At 44.0% G+C, this 22,225-nt stretch overlaps 1 protein-coding gene across 1 annotated transcript in view; it reads left to right on the forward strand.

Moving 5' to 3' along the window:
* Positions 1-22,225, forward strand: part of LOC142576586 (fatty acid synthase-like) — a 285,463-nt gene that overhangs the window by 130,591 nt on the left and 132,647 nt on the right. The window contains exons 14-15 of the mRNA XM_075686771.1: positions 11,147-11,320; positions 15,725-16,949. Of these exons, the coding sequence (XP_075542886.1) occupies positions 11,147-11,320; positions 15,725-16,949 (1,399 nt within the window). The remainder of the gene's footprint in view (positions 1-11,146; positions 11,321-15,724; positions 16,950-22,225) is intronic.

The following is a 22,225-nucleotide window of genomic DNA, read 5'->3' on the forward strand; positions in this document are numbered from 1 at the left end:
GTTAAAAATTAATTAGCAAGTAACGCCTGCTAGATAATCCTTTGTGCACAAAGGGAAAATGATACATCCACCCAATCGCAGCAGTGGTTACGATTGGGTGCATGTGTCATTTTCTGTTAATAATTACTTTCCTCCACCTTGTACTTGACCAAAGTACTTTGTTTTTCAGAAACTGTCGGAAAAGAAAGATAAAATAGAGTGACAGTTTGTCCAATAGCGACAAGCATAACTGGGGAAAATGGAGCGAAGATGCGCGCGTTGTGACATGATTGACGTTCCGCGTTTAGTCACGTTAACAAAGAACCTTGCGAAACCATTCTTCATACACTTGACGACGCTAGGCTAGCGGCTCATGGAGCAGACATAGACAAAACCAGCTTAGCTACGAAATTAGTCATTGCAAACGCGCGAGCTGCATCTGTTAAAACACTGTCCCTTCTTCGCTTAGAGCTTCCGGGATCATTGACAATGGTCAGTTTAATGAACGCAGTGCAAATGAAACTACCTGCAACTGGGAGAAGTAGGCTGTGGTCAGACAGAAGACACCTGGATGACATTTGCAGCGAACAGGGTTAAAGTTACCGTACTCAAATTTTTTGTCTGCACGGAACACTGGTGGTATCGTCTGGCTAAGTGTAACACAGCCAGCTTAGTTACGCAAGATACATCTACAGAAAAACTTCTCAACAATGCCCAGTTGGCGGAAGAAACCCGATGGCGGCATAATAGTTGTGATCACATGAAATGTTTTCAGCTGCATAAATATCGGCAAAGGAGGCGACGAACGTTGACGAATAGATGCAAATTTTCAGCTTGTCTAAGGCGAAGCCTTGTGACCTTTTAGACGTGTCAACGTATACAAATACTGAAAAAGAGCCTTTGTGGGTTCATCGTTTTGTTCGTTTGGCCAGACGTGTAGCAGCGAAGCTGCACGTACCTCTCACTACGGATGAGACGAAAAGGGCACGAAATGTTTAGACAGAGAAAGTCCAGAGTTCTTTCCCGATTATTCAATGCGCTCTACAATCTGCATGTTTGTAACCTACACGGATAACGAATATCTGAGAGTTGGTGCATGACTACACAACTCGAAGTTCCAATTTGAACATCATATTGTTCTACTTCCAGATCAGACATTCGCGAGACAGTTGTTAATAGGAGGTCACCGCAAACTTATGCATGCTGGATCACACCAGTTTTTACCACAATTACGTGAAAAGTACAAGAGCTCAGAGGTGAACAAGTGGCGAATTCGTTTGTGCATCGCTACCATAGACATAGAAGGCTCGAAGTGAAACCGATGGCGGAATCATTTGTGCTTTTTCTACAAGACAAAATGACAGTTAGCATTGCAGCGTCGCTGGCGTATTCTTCGCAGGACTGGTATACTATCGAGCAGAACACGAGTAATTGCAATCGAACATCGTCATCTTCCTTTGCGCGGCCATAAGTGCTTTTCATTTTGAACGCGTTGAAAAACTGAGCACATGAACTTTTGGATTAGTAAGTGAGTTGTTTCTGTTACCTGATACAGCGCTGTACAAAAGAATTACGAAACTACTACTGAAGAGCTAAAACGACGCTGGAAGAGACGGCAGGCGACAATTGACGCTTTTTGGAAAATGTGCTGCCAAGAAAATATTCTTCTCTTGCCATCAGCTCATAATGTGAAATCGACGTCATGAAGCGAAGTGACAGTCCGCCAAGGTGTTTTGATCATCGAGAAGATTCCAAGGTCAATGTGGTAAATGGGAATTTTCGAAGAGACCTTTCTAGTAGGAGATGCAAGACCTCAACTGGGAGTGTTGAGGATGGTGAGGGGAAGAAAAAAATCATCAGATATTCCACTCTATGAAGGTATTGACCAGCGAAGCTGTTCAGCACACCACACGGAGGAGACGGAATAATATTCAACAAAAGTAGGAGCTCATTTATTGTCTTGGCGGGTGGTCATCTTGACGAAAGGTACGCACGCTCATTTATTGCCCGGATCCGTGGTCATTATTTCACTCTCAACTGCAATCGCATTGTTTGGTAATGTCAAACCAATGCACGTACACCGCTGTGTGGTAGGTTGGGCCTGATCGGTGTGGCGTCGCAAGATATATTTCTGCAACACAGAACGCGTAAACTAGAATGGAAGAAGTGTATCTGTTCGGTGGCTATCTTTGTGTGGTTTTTTGGACATTTATGGTTACCATTGACGACGATTGACTAACTAGACGGCGGGTGAAATTTCAGCGAGCGAGGATCCCTACAGGTACGACATTTATTTTTTGAAGACCTGGCTATTACTTTCCACTGCGGTGGTCGGAAGCCGAGAACATCGTCACGAGCCTTATGCTCGTCCAAGTGTAGCAAGTCATACGAATGATGCTACAGGCCGTAATGAAAAGCCTGGGGCCTTGCAAGCGTCACAAAGCTTCATAAAGCCGGCACGTTTGGTTCTCCACAACTCGGAATCAGATTCGTCAAATTCAGGAATAATGACGGATGGTGAAGCCCAGAGCAAGAAACCTCGCCTAGTAGACAGCAAGTCTGATGATACAACATCGAATTATGCGCTGAGTGATGAAGAAGGGATGGGTGAAGATGCACCATTTACTTTGGTCACGTATAAGAAAAAGCGAGCAGAAGGCATTCCGGTTGTCTTTCGCCCAACAAGTGGAGGTACTACTTTTTGTCAAGTAAATCCAAACCGAGTATCTGCCCAAATTGTTTCCACTTCCACAGAAAAAAGTACAGTCTTTCAGGACGACCAGAGATGGAAGTTTCAGTGTCAGCGTTGCTTCCTTAGCATTCGCAAAACGCCTTTTAATGCTTTCATGTGTAGGCGGCCTGGAAGTCAAGCCCTTCATCCAGAGTCATACACGCGATACGTTGGGAAAGTGAGACATCTGCTTCTGCAGTATACAGACGAACAACTCCTAAAGTTCTTGAAAGACGCAGGAGTTATATCGGCACGCAGATAGATAAGGTATTCCCGCCAAGAAGATGGAGCAGTAAAGTCGCATCCGCTTCAGACCGCAATTGTGACTTTCAGAGACGATGGCCTTATTCAAGGAAGAACGTACTTGGGCTTCACCAGCCATGCCGTCGAGGAATACCTAGGACCAGCACTTCGATGCTATATTTGCCAGAGATTTGGGCACATATCGAAAACCTGCCGCAGCACACATGAATGCAAAACCTGCTCAGAAGATCACGACCACAAGGAGTGCAAGTCACTTTATTTATTTATTTATTTGTAAAATACCTTACAAGGCCCCTACATGGGGATTGAGTAAAGGTGGCGTACAATCAAGTACATACGATAACATTATTAACAATCAAGTACATACAATAACAATTTAAAAAGAACAGCAGCGGTAATGAAAAGCCTAAGAGTCAGAGAAACATTAGCTACGTAAAGCTGCATATGAGTACAATAAAAACGAACTCTATAAGTTTGTTACAAACGTATAACCGTGCAAGAAAAAGGTAGAAAAAATAACACAGAGCAGTGAGTGTGATATAAATGGTTAACAAGGGTTAAGCGAGTTCAGTGAGTGCTTGAATTTTTCGCAATCAGTTTCCGCAACTGTTTTCTCGGGAAGGTTGTTCCAGAGCCGAATGGCACGTGGGATTGCAGATCAGTTAAATGCCTCTGTTTTGCCATAGATGCGCGTGAAGCTATCATGATTGTATAATCTGTGCGACGTGTGCGATGACGTTTCTAGGTGTAGGTAACGTTTGTTAGTGTCAGCATAAATGTGCGAATTGTGCGGGGAACCATGCTGCCTCCTTCTCAGGCATGGTTCTCAGAACAAGGCAACGGAACAAATCCGTCGACAGGAACTTATCCATGGAAGACAACCGCGACGCAATGAACCCGCCGCTAACCTTTAGGTTGTACATCCAGTGCAAGATCACCCACGTCAGCGGGCACCGGAACCACCACAGCCAAGAGAACCAACAAGCTATTCCTCTACAAGAGAACAACCAACAGTGCAATCAAGATGATCACAGTCAAGCTCCCAGTCTTACGCATCAATGCTACGGAAACCCAAACGACAACAGGCACAAAGTAATACAGAAGAAAGCTGCAATATTCTCACACATTTTTCTCTGCTACCTGGCGCACCTGTTGTAGAAGTAACGCCAGCTAATAGCGAACATACCACCGCATAGGTGACAACAGATTTTGCCAATGCTTTTCGCAGCTCTTAAGGCAATCCTATCTGCTCTGCCGGAAGCAAACAGCCTACAAAAAATGAAAGCCTTGTTGCCTCTGGAAGCACTGTTGTGTCAACAATCCGAGCTAAACTGCGGCAGGCAGTACATGAATAACCGCTACAAGGCTGTCTCCATATTTCAGTGGAATGCCAACATTCTTCGAAGGAAGTGTGCTGACTTTTGTAATCTACTTGTGCAATACAACTTTCCAAGACTTGGCGTTCAAGAAGCGGGAATCAATGACGACTTTCGCCTCGCAAATTATGTGATCTACAATACATTTCATCAAGGTGCTGTTAGCATAGTGCTCCTGTGCGTCAGAAAGGACCTACCATCTTATCAAATTCATTCCAGTGATTCAGACTTCCCGGAATTCATCGCATGTAAGGTATCCTTTGACAAGCTATTCATAACAGTGATTCATCTTTATCTACAACCTTCAAACCGGATTTCTGTAGAAGCGCTAGTAGATATCTTCAAGATAACCCATTTTAATGAATTCATATGTGGCGAGTTCAATGCACACAACTTCATCTGGGGCAGTGATCACTGTGATCAATAAAACTTGGTGCTGGGCTAGTTGGTGATGCATTCTTTAAAAGCAGCCGTGTAAGCGGCCTTTTTAGCGCTACCATCAGTTTTAAAGGATCATTGTGATGGACGTGGTAACGTTATTGATAAATAAACGCAACTTGACTGTTTTAAACAATGGGTCGCCAACATTTCTTCGTCGATATAATTATTCAAGCATCATAGATGTTACCCTGTGTTCACATGATCAAGTGAATGGTATGGGATTGACAACAGATATGGAAACGCTCGGAACCGATCATTTTCCCATCCTCGTAAATCACCCTAGCATGCCCTATGATATCAGGTGTTACAGCAGACTAACCAACTGGCAAACTATTCGGTACCGCCTAAGGGATAAAATTAATCAACGTGCAAGGGTCTAAAGATTTACAGAATTTTTGTAGTATAATACGAATAAGTGCGCAAAGAACGTCGCAATTCCAAAAGATTATGCAGTAGTTGACGGAGAGTGTGAGCACCTAAGAGCCATCAGAAGCCGATCCAAAAGAGCGTACTGACGTGCGGTAGTTTAGACTTATACAGAAACGCTCAGAAAATACATAATGTAATGCGCAGACGCATGGAAAATTTAGGCAGACGGCGCTGGGGCGATTTCTGCGGCTCGCTGTCTCCTTACGCGTCTGTCGCACAAATGTTTCTAGTAATTCGTTCTTTAAGCGGAACTGTAACACAGAGCTTCCCATCTCGTGGTCTCGCTGTAACTCGGGACACGTGTGAGATAATAGTTGGAGATGAATTTTGTGAGCTTATTTCCACACCTACTTTTTCATCGCAAAGTGCAGAACTTGATATTTCAGTAGTGTGAGCTAACCACAATATTACTGCTTGGTATTCGGCTCAACATCCTCAATTAAATCGTACTTTCACATTAAGCGAGCTTCAATGTGCGATTGCATCATGTCGCCAAAAGTCCGCTGCTGGGCCGGATGACACTACAAACACTATGCTAAGAAACCTCGGACCGACAGGTACGAATGCTCTCTTAGAGATCTATAATAAGTTATGGATAGAAGAAACTCTACCTGTCTCTTAAAAAGTCGCTCGAATCATACCAATTTTAAAACCGGGTAAGACACCCTTGTACCTTGAATCTTTCGGCCCAGTCAGTTTGACAAGTTGTTTATGCAAAGTAATGGAGAAAATGATTGACGCGTGACTTCAATGGTGTTGTAATGAAACGGATGTGTTGTCCAACTACTTAGATGGATTTATAAAATATAGATGCACAGTGGATGTAATATTAGATATAGGAAAGTTGTGGAACACGAGCATGCACGTGGAAACATGACGATTGCAGTATTCCTTGGCATCAAGAGGGCATTTGACACTATTAGTCACGTTCATGTTATGTTAAGTATTTTAGAACTTGGACTGTCTGGCAGGTCCTTGCGATGTATTTCTGAAATTTTATCAGGTCGCAAAATATTTGTTCGGACGGTTGAAGAAAACAGTGCAGAACATGTTGTCAAATAGGCAGTACCAAAGGGAAGCGTACTCAACCCCTTTCTCTTTAACGGCGTCAGGGCTGACTTGACAAGAAGACTGCCATCATAGTTAAAGTTTACAGTGTATGCAGATGTTTTGGGCATCTGGGTCTAATGCTCAACTACTTCAGATGGCATAGCAAGACGGCATAAATATCATTAACCAATTTTTGGGACAGAGAGGAATGGTTCTATCACACGCAAAAGCTGCTATATTTCTCTTCACTCGGAAGCAGGTAAAAAATTTCACTCTTAATCTGGAAGGACACCCCCTAATAATTGTCACACAGTATCGATTTCTTAGTATAATACTTCGTTAAAAGGTAAAGAAAAACTCGGGGTATAATACTTTATATGTAGGTATCCTGGGCACCCAACATAAAAAAGCTCGAAAACGAGGTAAATGTCATAATGGGTGTACTCCGCAGACTTGCAGGCAAATCATGGGGCGGATCTGTATCGTCCATGTTGGCTGTTTACAATGTATTAATACGACGAAAAATTGCCTATTCCGCGCCCATCCTACACGGCCTTTCCCGCACGCCAGAAGAGTGACTTAAAACACTTTTAGCTTGAGATCTACGCAAGTGTCTAGGATTTCCACGAGTGACTTCTAGCTCCGTTGTAATAGCTGAGGCTCGTCAATCACCATTTCCAGTTATGCGAACTACCGAAACATGTCGCCATTATGTCCGTCTTCAAACACAGCATAAAAGCCACACATTGGCTCTAGACATAATGAAACGAGGTAGAACTTATGTTCATATAGAAATTCGATAAAATCTTCACATATTGCCAAGAAATGAATTTTGGAACTCAGAAGTCGAATATCCTCCATGGCTGCTTACACTTCCAAAATTCGAATTGAAAAATTGATATTCAGAAAAAGAGATGTTCATTCAGGCTGCTCAACAACTAGCACTTTACCATATATATATATGCGCTATTCAGGATACACACACGTCTATACAGATGGCTCCAGTACAACACCCTCTTCAACTTCATCATTCATTATACCGCACCTCAATAAACAATAATCATTTAAGTTATATCGTGCGTCTTCGTCCACAACGGCTGAACTGTTCGCAATCTTATTTGCGATAGAATTTGTATTGTCCGTAAGAGATGCGCGTAATCAGGTAATTTTCAGCGATTCACAGGCCGCTCTAACATCACTCTGCAGCACAAAAGAGAAAATATTGAGCGACAGTGTAATATATGAAACACTTAAAAACCTCACAAAGGAAAGCGAAGTGAAACATGCAATAACATTCCAGTGAATATCAGGGCATTGCAACATTCCTGGAAACACAGCAGCCGATGAATCAGCATGACAAGCCCACATCAAAGATGATGCGGTTGCGCTCCCAATATCTAAGAATGAATTGCGCTGCACTATACGGACAACGTCTTTCAATATCTGTAGAAACACTTCGTTTGACCAGAATTCTGAAAGTTCGGACTTACACAATATCAAACTGTTTATTGAATTCAAATGTTCACTGTCATTAGACACAAACATAGAAGCGCTTATTCATCGATTAAGCCTATGCCCTGCCTACACAAAACATTTGTTACACAGAATTGGCCGTGCGGAAACCCCGAATGTGATTGTGGATTTGTAGACGAAGATATGTATCAACTCCTTCTAGATTACCCACATCACGACACACCAAGATGCCGACCTTAAATCAACCCTAATTAAATTAGAACCCACACCTTTCAGTTTAAAGAAACTTTTGGATTCTTGGCCAACAACGTCTTTGCAGAAGAGTGCCTTAAAAGCACTAAAGACTTTTCTTGAAGACAGCGGCATTGTTAGACGTTATTAACGCTTTTACTGTTCCTTTCATTTCAATGTCGCTGTATATATGCATGTGTTTATGAATTATGTTATGTTGACTTTTCTGTTTGACTATGCGTGATAATGTGTTTACACGATGTATTTACCACCCGCTGACTAGAGACTGTTATTAGCAGACAGCATCGTTTGTATTTTTGAGACTTTTATCTACATAACGTTGGAGACATCTACCTTGTATAGTGTATGTACCATTTGTTTCTTACGTCACAGTCTTCCTGTGAAAACGTTGCGTGATAAGTCCTGGTGCTGGTGTGAAAATGTTATTTGATATGTAATCTTGAACCATGTATGTTGTATGATGGAACGCTACAAGAGATAAGGAGTAGCCAGCGCCTTAAATTGTGCGTCAACATCTCCTTATAACATATCAATAAAAAACGCGTAAACCGCTTCCTTTTTCTTATCCACACATCCACATTGCAATCGCCCACAACGTAAATAGGGGTAGCGTCATCTCCGCTAATTAACGCAAAGTGAGTAGCCATGAACCTTACGGGACTACGATTCGTTGCATTTTTTTCCTCGCTTACGAGGGTAAGAACCATTGCTCACGGGGTTATGAGGCAATGATCATGACAGTTTTTGACATGCTGCTGCGCATATTGTATTCGAGATTAGAAGGAGTTTAAGCACTGTTTGCTTCACTTTGCTGGGTGCTTGTAGCCTCTGATTTACGGGGCTATGAGCCATTGCATTTTTTCTTGCTTAAGGGGTATGAGCCATTGATCACGATAGTTTTGTTAACGGAGAACAAAATGCATGGTACCCTGGCCATATACAGATTGGCTGTAAAAGCTCGACAGGCTATTCAGCATCTGAATAGACTGAACACAGGAAATTAAGATTGTAGGTCACGGCATGTGAATATTATAGGAAGAATGGTTGAACCATGAGAAGGCAACGAATCACCCGCACGAGAAAACCCGCCTGTCTGTTACTTGTACAGCTTCTTTCTCATAAACGCCACCGTCGGTGGGCAAGCAATTCTATGGCTTCGTTTTTTTGTAAAACGCCCACGAGCATGTGATGAGCGCCGTTTCCCTAAATTTCGGTTATTCTTTGGGGGGGGGGGGTAGCATTTAGTTGGGGCAGCCAATATATGCTTTACTTCACCTAATATTTTCCCCGGAAAGCAGCTGTTTTATTCATTCCCCTGGTTTTTCCTTACCTTCTGATTTATCCATGCATGTAACTATAGTGGATGTAGCGTGCAGTAACACCCGCTTTGTTTCTTTTTGTATTGTTTTTCCCTGGTACCCCGTATTACCGAAAAGGTAGCATACAGGACGCTTCCTTTAAATCATTGCTTTGAGTTAATGATCAGTATCTACGGGAAGCTTTTGCAGCTCTATAATTTCTTCCTGCTTACTGGATGTTCTTGGCCTCTAGTGACGAATTCTGGTAACCAATTTCAGAGGGAGTCATGGCTGGTTCGTCTTGCTCATATCAGTTTGCTAGGTAACTCCATGACGTTGAAAATGACATTGGTCGTATCTTCCTAAGGAATAAATACAATAAAATAATTCCCATTCGTTGGTTGAAGTTGGGGCTTCCTCCAGTTCTACTTATACTAACATGACTACAAAGCAGTCGTCTCGTAGTTACATTAACTGTATGGATATTTTCCTAATGGTCACATAATTCTTGTTATAGTTTGTAATCATGCCTCGAACCGTGTCTGATGCTTCTGAAGTCCATCATTCTAGGACGATAAAATTACCTATTATAAATACGTGTGATTCATAGTGATACACCTTTCCAGCCATGCGGTCTGCCTTTCACCGAAAACAAGGGTTACCTATAGGAACATTTGTAGCCATATGCTGTGCTCCTAGTTACCGCTGACTAGTTAACACAACAAATGGGAAAATTCAGAAGGCGGGACTTTTTTTTCATACTGTAAAACAATAACAAATTCTTGCTAGTGTTCATTGCTCTTCCCACGAACTATCCTCGTTGGGAAAGTTTGTATGAAGTTGCAAGGGGGCGACGGTAGGTATAAGCAGGTCTCTGTTTCCTTTCTTCATTTAGACCTTCCCGCACAACTCGATGTGTCATGTCTACGTATGCGCCAAAATAATATATACATGCACACCCTTAAACATTCTTTCCGAGACACCATTGATTATCGACGAAGCAAGCCACATTTCCTCCGGGGCAGCTTGCCTTCAAGTTGCATTGTGGCGTTGACGTTGGTGAAGAAACTGGCGCAATTACATCCTGGCCAAATTAGCTGTACTCTAGAGCGATAAAGTGAGGAGGCCAGGAATCACCGAACAAAACCACGCGGCTAACATTGTGGCAAAATTAGGAGGAATAATTCAATTAGTGCATGCGATATCGCGCTCTGAGGCTGTTGGGAGCTCGGTTTAGCGGAGGCAAGGAATACAAGTTTTGACAGCTTGAGAACGGAGAGTCGACTGGCTTTATTGAAAAGGGAAAGCAGGCTTGCCTAGTGGTTGGTGGTGACGTCCTGTCGGGTGGGCAGGGGACAACGACCCCCACGGTAGGGCACGGCGATGGAAGCAAGGAACATTGCGCCCATGCCCAAGATGAGGCAAACTGAATTTCCGAGGAGCGGGGACAACCAACAAAGTGACGGGTGGTCGCTACAATCTCATCGCATATGAGTAGCATAAACAGTAGCATGTGAGTAACATAGTAACATATCAGTAGCACAAAAAATAACGAGTGCTGAGGTAAGCACCCTTAATCAGTGTTTGGATGGATCAAGTAATACAGCGCTCTTTGGCAGTAAATACATTGCCAATAAGAGTGGAGAATTAAGAGATTGCCGGGGTGGAAGGTGCATTCCTGAAATAGTAGAAAGAATTGCTAGCATAAACTTAACGGTAAATGAAATATGAAGGGTACGTGATGGGCGCTGAAACTTGGATGGTTGTTCAATGAACTTGTTACAAGGTATCTGCAGTTTACACTACTCTACTCTTATTAGGGTACTCAAGCTTCTGACTTTTTTTCTTTACAGGACCAAATGGCGTGCTTAAGTGGGACAACAACTGGATTACATTCATAGACGCAATGATTCACAGTAGTAGCCTTGCGTACCCCAAACGAGCGCTGAAGCTTCCCATAAAGATAATTTCCTGCCGCATTGACCCAGCCGTTCACATGGAGATGACAAGGAAGGCAACGGAAGCAGGTGGGTGTTAGACCATACAAGTTGTTTAATTCGAACAACAGGTAATAAATGCTGAAATAATGCCTGTGTTATTTCTGCACTCCACAAGCAGAGAGAGAAGAGTAACAAAAATAGTGGGAGGTTAATCAAAAGATTGCGATCAGACAGAATTGTGTACCAAGGTGGAACGACGTCGTCCTTTCTTTTTCTGGAATATTATGGATTAACGCGAAAAATACTCACGAAACTGAAAATAAAAAGACACCGCGCGCATGCACGCACACAAACGCACACACACAGAAAGAGAGACAGATAGACTGAGAGAGACAGACAAACACGCAGAGAGAGAGTTCTTCGCATTGGCATTATGTAGACACATATTTACCATAGGAACATTAGCTGCGATAGAGCGCCGCAGCGCTTATCATGAAACTGATGTCCTAGGATGCACGCTGTACCTGCGAGTTGCAGCGTGCCGAAACATCCGAATCTTCTAGACCTATTTCGTCTTACTAAGTTGTCTACCCTAAAGTGTGCAGCGTGGAAGGGCGGAAAATTCTTTCAAGGTTCCTAATACTCTGAAATAACCGTGGCGCAACAACCGAAAGTAGGGGATTCATACTAGCCAAAGCACTTTCGCTAGCGTACAGCTCACTTTGCGCTACACATTGTTACGATGGGGGCGTAGTAGTCGCTTTTTTGCAGCGCTGCATGGGCATCGCAGGACGCCTGCGTAACTCATGTGAGATTGTAGTTCTGGCATGTAGAACCGAAAATTGAAATGCTTAACTTTAAGCGTTATCAATATTTTCAATATTGTCAAATGATCCTTTCAAATCATATTTCATATTTCAAATCAATATTTCAGATCAATTTTCAAATCAATATTTTGTGGCGAAGCTATTCCCTTACCCCCGCTACCTAATTTAAGTATAGCGGAATCACTCTAGAAGCCGACGCGAAGAATTATATTGCTCTACATAAATGAAATTATGCTGCGCACATTACGTCACCAGCACGCGCGGCTTGCATAGGTCATCGTACTGATTCATAGCAATACTGACCCTCACTTTACAGGTGTGAATGAGTGAGTAACGACCGGCGTGAGTGGATGGGAAGTAGTGCCAATGCGTATGAGGACGTTCGAGTATAAACGCTAGCGAGTAACGTACAGTTAGGTTGACATGAGTACAAACACTATTGAGTGTACGCCATATCAGTGAACGTGTGTAGAACCAATATTGGGTTTGAATTAGCACGGACGCGACTGAACGCGAACAACTGTAAGCGGAGGCGAGTATGAGCTTGAGTGAGTGCCGATGACCACTAGGTGATGTGACCAAGAAAGCGAGCGTCCGAGGGTTTCGACAGACATTGGACGCCAGTGACATTTACTGGACGTGAGTTAGTACCCGTGAGAAGGAGTAGGCTTGAATGGCAATGTGGTGCGAAATGACCATGATCCTGAGTTAATAGAGATGAGTGCGACTGCACGTAGAGTATGAACGTGGGTGAGTGCACACAACAGCGAGTAGACGTGAGTATGAAACAGAAGTGCGTGGGTACCCCTGAGTGTATGTTAGAATGAACATGAGTGGGTACCTATAGCTGTGAGTATGAACGCGAATGACTGCAGGTATTTTTGAATGGACGTGAGCATGAGCGTGAGTATCTGTGAGTGCCAATAGGAGTGATTGTAAACGTCAGTGAGTGTCATTCGTTCATGCAAGTGGACATAAAGAGGTAGTGAGGGTGTGCAAGTGAGTGTGGGTATGAGCATGAGGAAGGGCCAGTATTTGTGAATAGATGTGTGTATGAACGCGAGAGAGTAGGTGCGATTGTGAACATAAAGGAGTGCTTTTGGTATGAGTTCACGTGAGTACGAACGTTAGTGAATGCCGGTGAGTACGCGTAGACGCGTGTGTGAGCGTGACTGAGTGCGAAGCCTATGCTGAGTGAGTATGAGTGAGTACTCGCCTATGCAACTGAACTATTCTTTCTATATACAATTTTAAAAGTTATATACGCTTGAATGCATAGAGACGGTATGTATGTTCCTATTGCAGAATGCTTTTTATTGCATGTTAGAACGCTACAAGGCCGGCTGCGAGGTCACGAACTGAGATTCCTTGGTCGCGCAACTTCAATTTCTTCCTCTTTTGCTCGCTCGCACAAACGCTGATATATAGTAGTTCTCCCTTCTAGTGAACGGTTGGCACATCTCAGTGAACGTTATGTTGAGATGGTCATATACCTAGTCGCTCTGGTGCCATCCGAACACGACCATAGGGACTGCTTGGTGGTCTGGAACGGGTCGCAACTGCTCTGACCGCTACGTCCTTTCAGCCGCAGCGGTCAGAACAGAGTGGTCAGAACTTTCAGTGGGCAAATGCGACTACGTATTAGGAGGCGAGTCGGAAGCCGCGGGTGCATGTTCTGTCGGACGCTGGGCATCAGAACTGAGTAGGGGTGTGATGTTAGTTAAACGATTGTCTTCGAGTGAGTCATTTCCTGGAAATTATTAATAGGCTGATTCTTGAACTACGTTTTCAGTCAACATACAGCTTCTATTTATATGATTCTATTTTATTTTATATCTATCGCTTACCTGATGGGGGTGCCGTGGACGTGCGCGTACGAGTGGACATAAATACGTCGTTTCGTATGGAAATTGCTTGATTACTGCATACCTAAGTGCGAAAGGAAATGCCCTACTTGTCACTTGGTTGAAGAAAACAATACAATTATAACAATCTTGAGGGAGAAAGCACAGCCGCGCGTATCTATATACTACACTGCAGAAGAGGAAAAGGGGGATACATCTGGAATCTAACCATAAATTGAGGGATAGGCTCCCCATTTGAGACGTCGTAGGTGCCAAAATAGGAAGTAGGGGCGAGTATGTGAGCATCCAAAATAAAACATGAACATTGCGCCTCGGTGCCGCGCAGTAGGCAGAGCTTTGTACAGATTTTCCGTTGCGCCGTAACCGTCCCAGTGCAAGGCTTGGACGAAGGAGCGGGACCACCGTGACGAGGATAAAGAGTTACAGTAGCGTTTCACTTCATGAACGCGGACGATGGGCAACGGAATGGGTGCTACAGTGCACAAGGCGTTATCGGCCCTCGGCGTGCCTAGGCGCCTATACTGTCCGCATCCCAGATCGCATTCAAGATATGGCTCGCGCTGTCGCGCCATACGCAGTACCCATCGTAGTAGAACGCCCCGTTGTAAACATTCGCTTCCCATCTTAATTACTTAGCATGGTGTCAACGCCCACAGGCAAACATGAACACTTCCCACTCGATGACCGTGGACACTCGTTGTCAAAACGCTGGCATGGGGAATCGCGGCAGAAGCAGTGAGCAAAGTGACCTGGCTGCTTTATGTTGCTTCAACGCAAACTGAGCGGTGAGAACACAGTGCTCCCAAAGCTACGAGCCGTCGACCCACCTAGACTATGCCCTCAGAGCAGACAACTTTTAAGCAAAAATCGCCACCGAAGCAAAGCTGTCGACTGGTACCATGGTGCCATGCTCGCGATGGAATACTGCTCGCTTGAGAGCGAGCCACGTGAGATCGAGCTGCCATCGCCGGCTCACCGTCGCACACTTTCACTTGCGCACACAACGCGTGCCGTGCGAGGACGATGTTAACGCGAGAAGAACCCACTACGTATGTATCGCAAAGAAAACCTGCAGCAACTAGCAAAGGAGGTCAACCTAGCGTGCATCCGCATACCTTCTTTCTCCGCGACGCTTCGCCTGGTTTCTCAAGCCCCACATCGCTCAGCCTTACCTGTCCCATCCCGATGGTACGTTGCCGCGCGCTGAGCGCTCTCCATCGTACTTTCCCCGGCTCGCGATTCTCTTCACCTCCAGGCGCCTTCCTCGTTCGCTTGCTTTGCGGCCTCAAAACAGACTCCGCCGATCGGAGAAGCTGGGTAGTTAGTCTTGCTCGTAGAAGCGATCTTTGATTGCCAATAACGCCCCGTTTGCTGGGCACATTGAAGTATCTTTTACTGTAAGGTTTTTCTGAACTTTCTATTTGAACTACATATGCATTTGGCGATTTCAATGAAAATTCTTTTAAGGTCGCTTTAAGAGAATGGCGCGCAAAGAAAATCTCGTGACGGCGGGACCGCCATATTTTCTTTAGTATCGTTAAATTAAAACAAACGTACGCGTGCCCGACGGTACAATACGCTTTCAATATCCTCAATATTCGTCAGTATTTTAGATAAATTAATAAATAATGCATATGAATATATCCTGTCATGTAGGCATACCAATTTTTTAATTCTTGCAAATAACATGTCTTTTTGATTTCACGGGAAAAGTCAGTGACTATATCGCAGTCAAGCGTTGACATTCAAACGACTTGATGCTTACTCCGTCTGAGGATTCTTGCCTATCTTCTTTGCAGGTGTAGGTTACGTCTACGATAAGTGCCTACACACGTGCCGTTCCGGAGGCATTATTCTGCAAGGCTTGGCGACCAACACCGCTCCACAGCGTGTCACAGAAGATGTCGCGGTATTCAACGAGCACGCGTTTGTGCCTTATAGAGACAGTGAGTCTGCCAGGCAGAGAAGAGAGGCATGCCTCCAAGAATACATCGACTTGTGCAGCACAGCTGCTCAATGTATACTACAAAACTACTGTGGCGAAGAATCCGAATCTCTCGAAAGTGGGAAACGCATTTCCAGTCCTTCAGAAGTGGTAGAGAAATACAACCTGAAAGGTAAAGCTGAGAATCAGGGGCTTCTGAATACCCTTACTGCAATTCAAGAAGAGGTGAAGCATTCTGATTCCTCGCTAGTGCAAATCATCCAATCAGCTATGGAGACGTATGAGGAAGAACTAGAAAATGATGTCATTAAGACAGCTCTCTTTGAAGAAGATCCCTTGAGACACCTTCTTGATGTTGTGGTCGAAAATACCAGCCCCACAAAACTTGAAGTTTGCGAGTTAGTCACCACGAAAACCCACTGCATTCTGTCTTCGATGTTTCCTGAACTTCTTGGTATGGCAAAAACAACGCTCAAGGTTGGCTACACGGTGGCATTCCCATCTTCCAGTGACTTCGCATCAGCGAATGTTCCAGAAGGATCCAGGCTACTTCATTGGAATCCCTCTGCAGTTCCGAACAAAAAATTGCCCGAAGCTGACTTGCTTGTGGCAAGCCTTTCCACATGGGGATACAGCCATTTAGATATTTTAGCCCAACAAGTATCAGTGCAGTGCAAAAAACAGGGATTCATTCTAATTGCCTTGCGCTCTGCGGTGACACCTGCCGAAGAAGTTTTAATGTCTATGGGCTGCATTCAGCTTCAAGTACACAGAGAAGACGCGTTGGAGTCGTTGTTCAACTCCTATGGTTTTACTGTTGTTGGTTTGAAGTCAAATAATTTTTCCACACTGCTGCTTCTGAGGCAAACGAAAGGTATTCTCGAACAAGCGAAGCCTGAGGTCGTTACTGTGTCCAGCGACAACTTCCACTGGATTGAGGATCTAAGGGAAAAAGCAATCGATTACAAAAACAAGCCCGACGGACGCACTATCTGGTTGCTCGCCGATGACAACGATACAAGCGGCGTCCTCGGCTTGGCAAACTGCCTCCGATGGGAGACAGGAGGAAGTCTTATTAGGTAAGTGGGATAACTACATTTCAACGCGCACTTCAACACCATAGGCAGCTCGCGTCATACTTTCCTAATTTTAATTTTAATCAGAAGTTAACGCTGCTTCAGCGTTGAAATGTAGTCGTGTGAGGAGTGTGAATGGTGATAAAATAACGGGACAGGATTGCTAACCCCTTAAAATCCTTATCACCTTCCAGGCATATATGTGAAAGTCAAGCAATTATTCCTTTTCTCGTTCTAGAAAATACGTCTAAATTAGAAACGACTATTCAATTCCGGTGCGCTAGCTATAGTAGCATGTTCCAGTTTTGGTACACCGGCGTAGCGAGTATGTAAGCTGCGGCAATTTCGAGATATTTAAGCTAAGAAAATCCTGGTTGTGTTGTGTAATCTAAACCATTTATGATTTGCTTTACTCGTGCGCTAAATCATTCTATGTGGGCTCACTTATTCCACTACGTGTAAGGACCTCACGTGGTCAACTATGGAGGGACATTGTAAACTGAGACGGGTGCCGGCACACGCTTTCATTCGTCTCACTTTTACTCTGTCCCTCGATCAGGGCGATACGTCAGTGCTCACACGCACCCCACTAGTCCACATATACGCTTCTATCTGCCTTTTCTGAACGCGTTATGGAGATTAGCTATTCAAGCGAAATACGGCTGTTTACATGGATTGGTTGCGTTACTGCAGCTGCTATAGAAATGCAACGCGATGCAGTACTGTCGCATTCATGTAAACGTGGCTATTGGTCGTGAGATTGGGAATGTCGCCGCCTTGCGTGTACTGGCTGAGCCAGGGATAATGTGGATTGCGCCTCGCATCGTATGCTAGCACTGCGTGTGTATCTGTGGGTGCGCGGCATGTATATCATTAAACACGGTTGCTTGCGAGATTGTAGCGGTGTCGTAAATCTTGTTCTGAACTTTGCGACTATGTACTGAAGCATTTAGTCTTGCGCTGTCTTCTTTGCCCTGCAGAAAATCCATGACTGCAGGTGTCGAGCCTGCAAAGTGTAACCATGGCATCCTGCGTTCGCCACAGTGATGCCAATTTTATTATAGCTTCATGTTTGGAGTGCATCTCAAAGATCATTTTGTTTCTTTTCAAACTAATTACCACGTAGCGAGACGTGGACAGCACGCTTTTGCGACTTCTCATGATGTGTCGACCACTCCGCAATCTCTGCGATACCACGAAGGGTGAACCAAGTGGCGCGAACCACAGTGAGCAACATAAAAAGAAAAGCACGGTATTATATCACATCCCGTCATACACTTCATATCAATGTAACTGCATTATGATAATTACGATAATTAAACAATTACCACTTAGGTGATTACGCGATCAGCCTTAAACATCTATGACTCAGGTTTTCTTTATGGTGTGGTTCTGATGCCGCTAGCGTGAATTCATTTTTTTTCTCCCAGGTAAATCATGCCCTTTCTACATTGACTGGCTACTGCAGAAGAAAGGCTAAGATGAAGTAATATGTGAGGATCATGTATGACAAGCTATCCTCTACGTGCAGGACTTAATAACACTGTGTTTAAACGTGCCTACAATAATTTCCTATCGCTCATAATTGTAGCGTATTTAGCTACTGCAGTGGTCAATATTAGCTGAAACAAAACAAACTAGTGATTTTAGTTTCTAGAATCATTTAAACTTTGTCGCCTTACCGTCGCGCGCGTTACCATGTGGGCAGTTTTGGCTTAAATTGTGTGTTTTAGTGCAACAGCGAATAAAATAACCTCAGTAGAAGCAAGCTAGTGATCCTACGGAAGTACTGCCACTCACGATGTCTTAGCTTGTTTAATTAAACGCATTACCTGTTTGTATTTAACGTCGAATTGAAAAGCAATAGAAATGGAAATGTACACATAGAATTTATGTTGTAGATTTGCATTAGTTGCTTTATACATTTTGTTGTACATGGATGCAGACATTTTCAGAACCAATGCGGCATTCCTAGAAAGGGAAATACTATTAAGTAAGTCGTGCACCAATATTAACAGAGTAGGCGGAATGCAAGCAAAGCAGTGCCAGAACAGACAGTGCCTTGCCGAGTGCCAGCCCTCCGTTGAATGATAGTTTGAGCTTCTTTCAAGTTAACAGAAATGTTCTGCTTCTTCAGTGCGAAAATGTGGCACTAAAACGCCCTATATCATCAGTTCACTGCTGTTAGCCCGTTTCGCTACCAGAAAATTAGGTCAACTCGTTTACATCGAAGTGCGCTGCGTGCATTTCAATGCTTGCCACCGACCACCTATCCACACTAACGCTGCGACGGTGCTCCCACCTGTAGCTCAACATCACGACCAATGGACATTTTTATCGGACGAGGAGGAACGGCCTGGCAACTGATGCGCCATGAGCCTTTCCTTCTGACTTCGACGAGCCTGAGAGGCACCGCTTTAACGTGTTGCCATCACAGGCTGTGTAGCTTTTTAAGGGACATTTACCTCTTCAAAGAAAAATTGATGGACTATCAATTCATACAACGTTGTTGGCAAGCCACTGTTTAGCCTCTGGGTGCAGTAGTAACGACAGTAAGTGGAAGTTTCTCCTGGTTACGCAAGCGTGCTCTATGCAGTGGCTTCCGGAAGCTCTTTGACCTTAAGTGTCCTTTTTTTTCTCTCTCTCTCTGTACATATATATTATTACTACGTGGAGCCACAGTAGCGAAACAATTTAAAGGGTGTATTTGCAAGGGCAGCAAGCACTGCCCAACATGGGTGCCAACCAACATCAATCAAAGCACGTCGTCGTCATCATATCAGGCAGTCGCCGGTTAGCGGTATGTCCCACTAAATGCAAGGATCGCCATCATCGTCATCGAGTAACACGCAGCAATATATTGCTATCTGCTACTTCAAGATGGTGTAGACCCTTCAGTTCAACCCCTGTCGTCTGGTTTCGGACACACGAGGATGAAACACCCTGTCTATATATATGTATATATATAGACTGGGTGTTTCAGCAAGCACTCAAAAATTTTTAAATGGTGCCTGCAGCAGATAGCTCAATTCTCTCTCTCTCTCTCTCTCTCTCTCTCTCTCTCTCTATATATATATATATATATATATATATATATATATATATATATATATATATATATATATATATATATATATATATATACATATATATATATATATATATATATATATATATATAAAGAGAGAGAGAGAGAGAGAACTTGAGCTATGCTACAAGGTAAACAGAACAATATTTTATTTCAACAGCTTCGACCTGTGGACCGTTCTTCATCAGGGCTTACAGGAAAAATGCCGTTCAATACTGATAGTGAAGGCAGCAAACAGGGAGCCCGGTCGTTCTCAGATACATGAAACCGAAAGGGATAGTTGTGGCAGTGATTGACTTATTCTCGGCGCTTTGGTTGGCAACGATGCATGGCGCAAGGAAGCCGTGCTCCCATGTATGTAGTGCAAGGAGGTCAGGGAAAAAAAGACAAAAAGAAACAGAGAAAGCTAAAAAGAAAGAAAAGAGGAGGAGGAAGACATAAGTCGGAAAATGGAAGAGGGCGGAGAGTAGTGGCAGCTAGGTTCCTGTTCACACGAGGCAAGGAAGAAGAAAACGGTTGCTGCGCAGCACTAGTGCGCGTGCCGCCGTTGTAGCGGGAAAGCGGGCAAGTTGAATAAGGCGGCGTGGTCACAATCGAGAAGAGACCCCTAAGGAAGACAGAAGAGGGGCAACTTGTGGAAAGTGCGACAGTGTCATAATACACATATACAAGGCACGACCCCTTGCGGCAACTTTGGGGTCCATCTATGTGCGAAAAAAAATCCCCAAAAGAATATATAAGCTTCGTTTGCGAAGTAAGTGCGTCTCTGGGCTTAGATTTAGAAAGAAGAGTTAAGGGGCCTCCTTGTGGCCCCCATTCAGAACGTTTAACGGGCAAATGACACCACGTCAGCTCGTGCGGATTCCCAGAAGGGGCAAGAAGTCACTCCGAATAACTATTTAAATGGCAGGGCGTAGGAAACTGGATTTATAAGTTTTCTGCTCGCCCCTTTGAGGCGCACGCGGAAGGAGCAGCAGGCAATGGCCAGCGTCTGAATTTTCAAGTAGTGAGCTTGTATTCGCGCTCACCATGCACTCTTACTGCATATCCCGGAGGCACATCAGCGACCCCGAACTCTCATAAAGGAAATATTGAGAGTCTGGGGCGGCTGACGCACCTCCGCGATATGTAGTTACAAATAAATGAAAAATAGATGCATCCGACCTCACTAAGGCAGAAAAGGCATTTCAGCTCTGAACTGCCCGTAACCGCTGTGGTGGTGCAGTAGCTATGGCGTTGCGCAGCGAAGTACGATGTCGGAGCCGATCCCGGCGGCGGAGGCCGCATTACGATGGCGGCGAAATACAAAAATGCCTGTGTGACGTGCTTTGGGTGATCGTTAAAGAAGGGTCGCAATTATTCAGGAGCTGCCCCCTCCCCCCCCCCAAGTAGCACAACAGAGACACACAACGTTTTTACAGCCTTTATCCGAGGCGATAAAAACGGTTTAAAGAAGACACGAGTAAGACAACTTCGTTTTTGAAACGTCGTACGTGTCTGCTAATCTCCGCCTTAATTACGTTTTTCAGACCATCTAGAACACCTCTTCAAAACATATTCGAAAAAGTGGTCTTGAAATACGATTGGAAAAGACACAAATAATCCCTTCGTCAGGGCTCTTCATATATTATTTCTAAACGTTTTTAAGACGTTATCAAAAACCTGGTCTAGAAGTAGTCTTGAAAGATTTACGATAATCTGAAGCTCGATTTCGCGGTTTCCAAATGAGTCGAAGCGTCGGTGTCTAGTGCTACTGAGCTCCTGGCACAGTGCCAAGCATTGTTGGCTGTTGAGGCCAACGCACCCTCGACCAAGTCACCTGAAAAGGAACCTGTCCATTAAAATGAATCGGCAATGCCGCCTTTGGTATGCAGGAACGACGTTTACAACGAAAAGAGAATGACATCCCGCTGATATGGGCGCGTCTTGACAATCGGCCAGGTAATGTCCTTTGTGCCAAGAGCGCATGAAATGAGCATGTCACAAAGCAACACTTTATTGCAAAAATAATACTTATGCTAGTTTTGATTAAAATATATATAAAGGCAAAGTAAACGGAAATAAAAGCACGTCAAGAATGACTAAAACTGCAAGAAACAATTATTAATGAACTAGAAACTGATCAACAATGACTGTAACATGCATAACCAAACTTCATAAGTGTACATACAATGACGAACAGCAAGAACGT

This window comes from Dermacentor variabilis, chromosome 3 (genome assembly GCF_050947875.1).
Source record: "Dermacentor variabilis isolate Ectoservices chromosome 3, ASM5094787v1, whole genome shotgun sequence".
Classification (NCBI taxonomy): Eukaryota; Metazoa; Arthropoda; class Arachnida; order Ixodida; family Ixodidae; genus Dermacentor; species Dermacentor variabilis.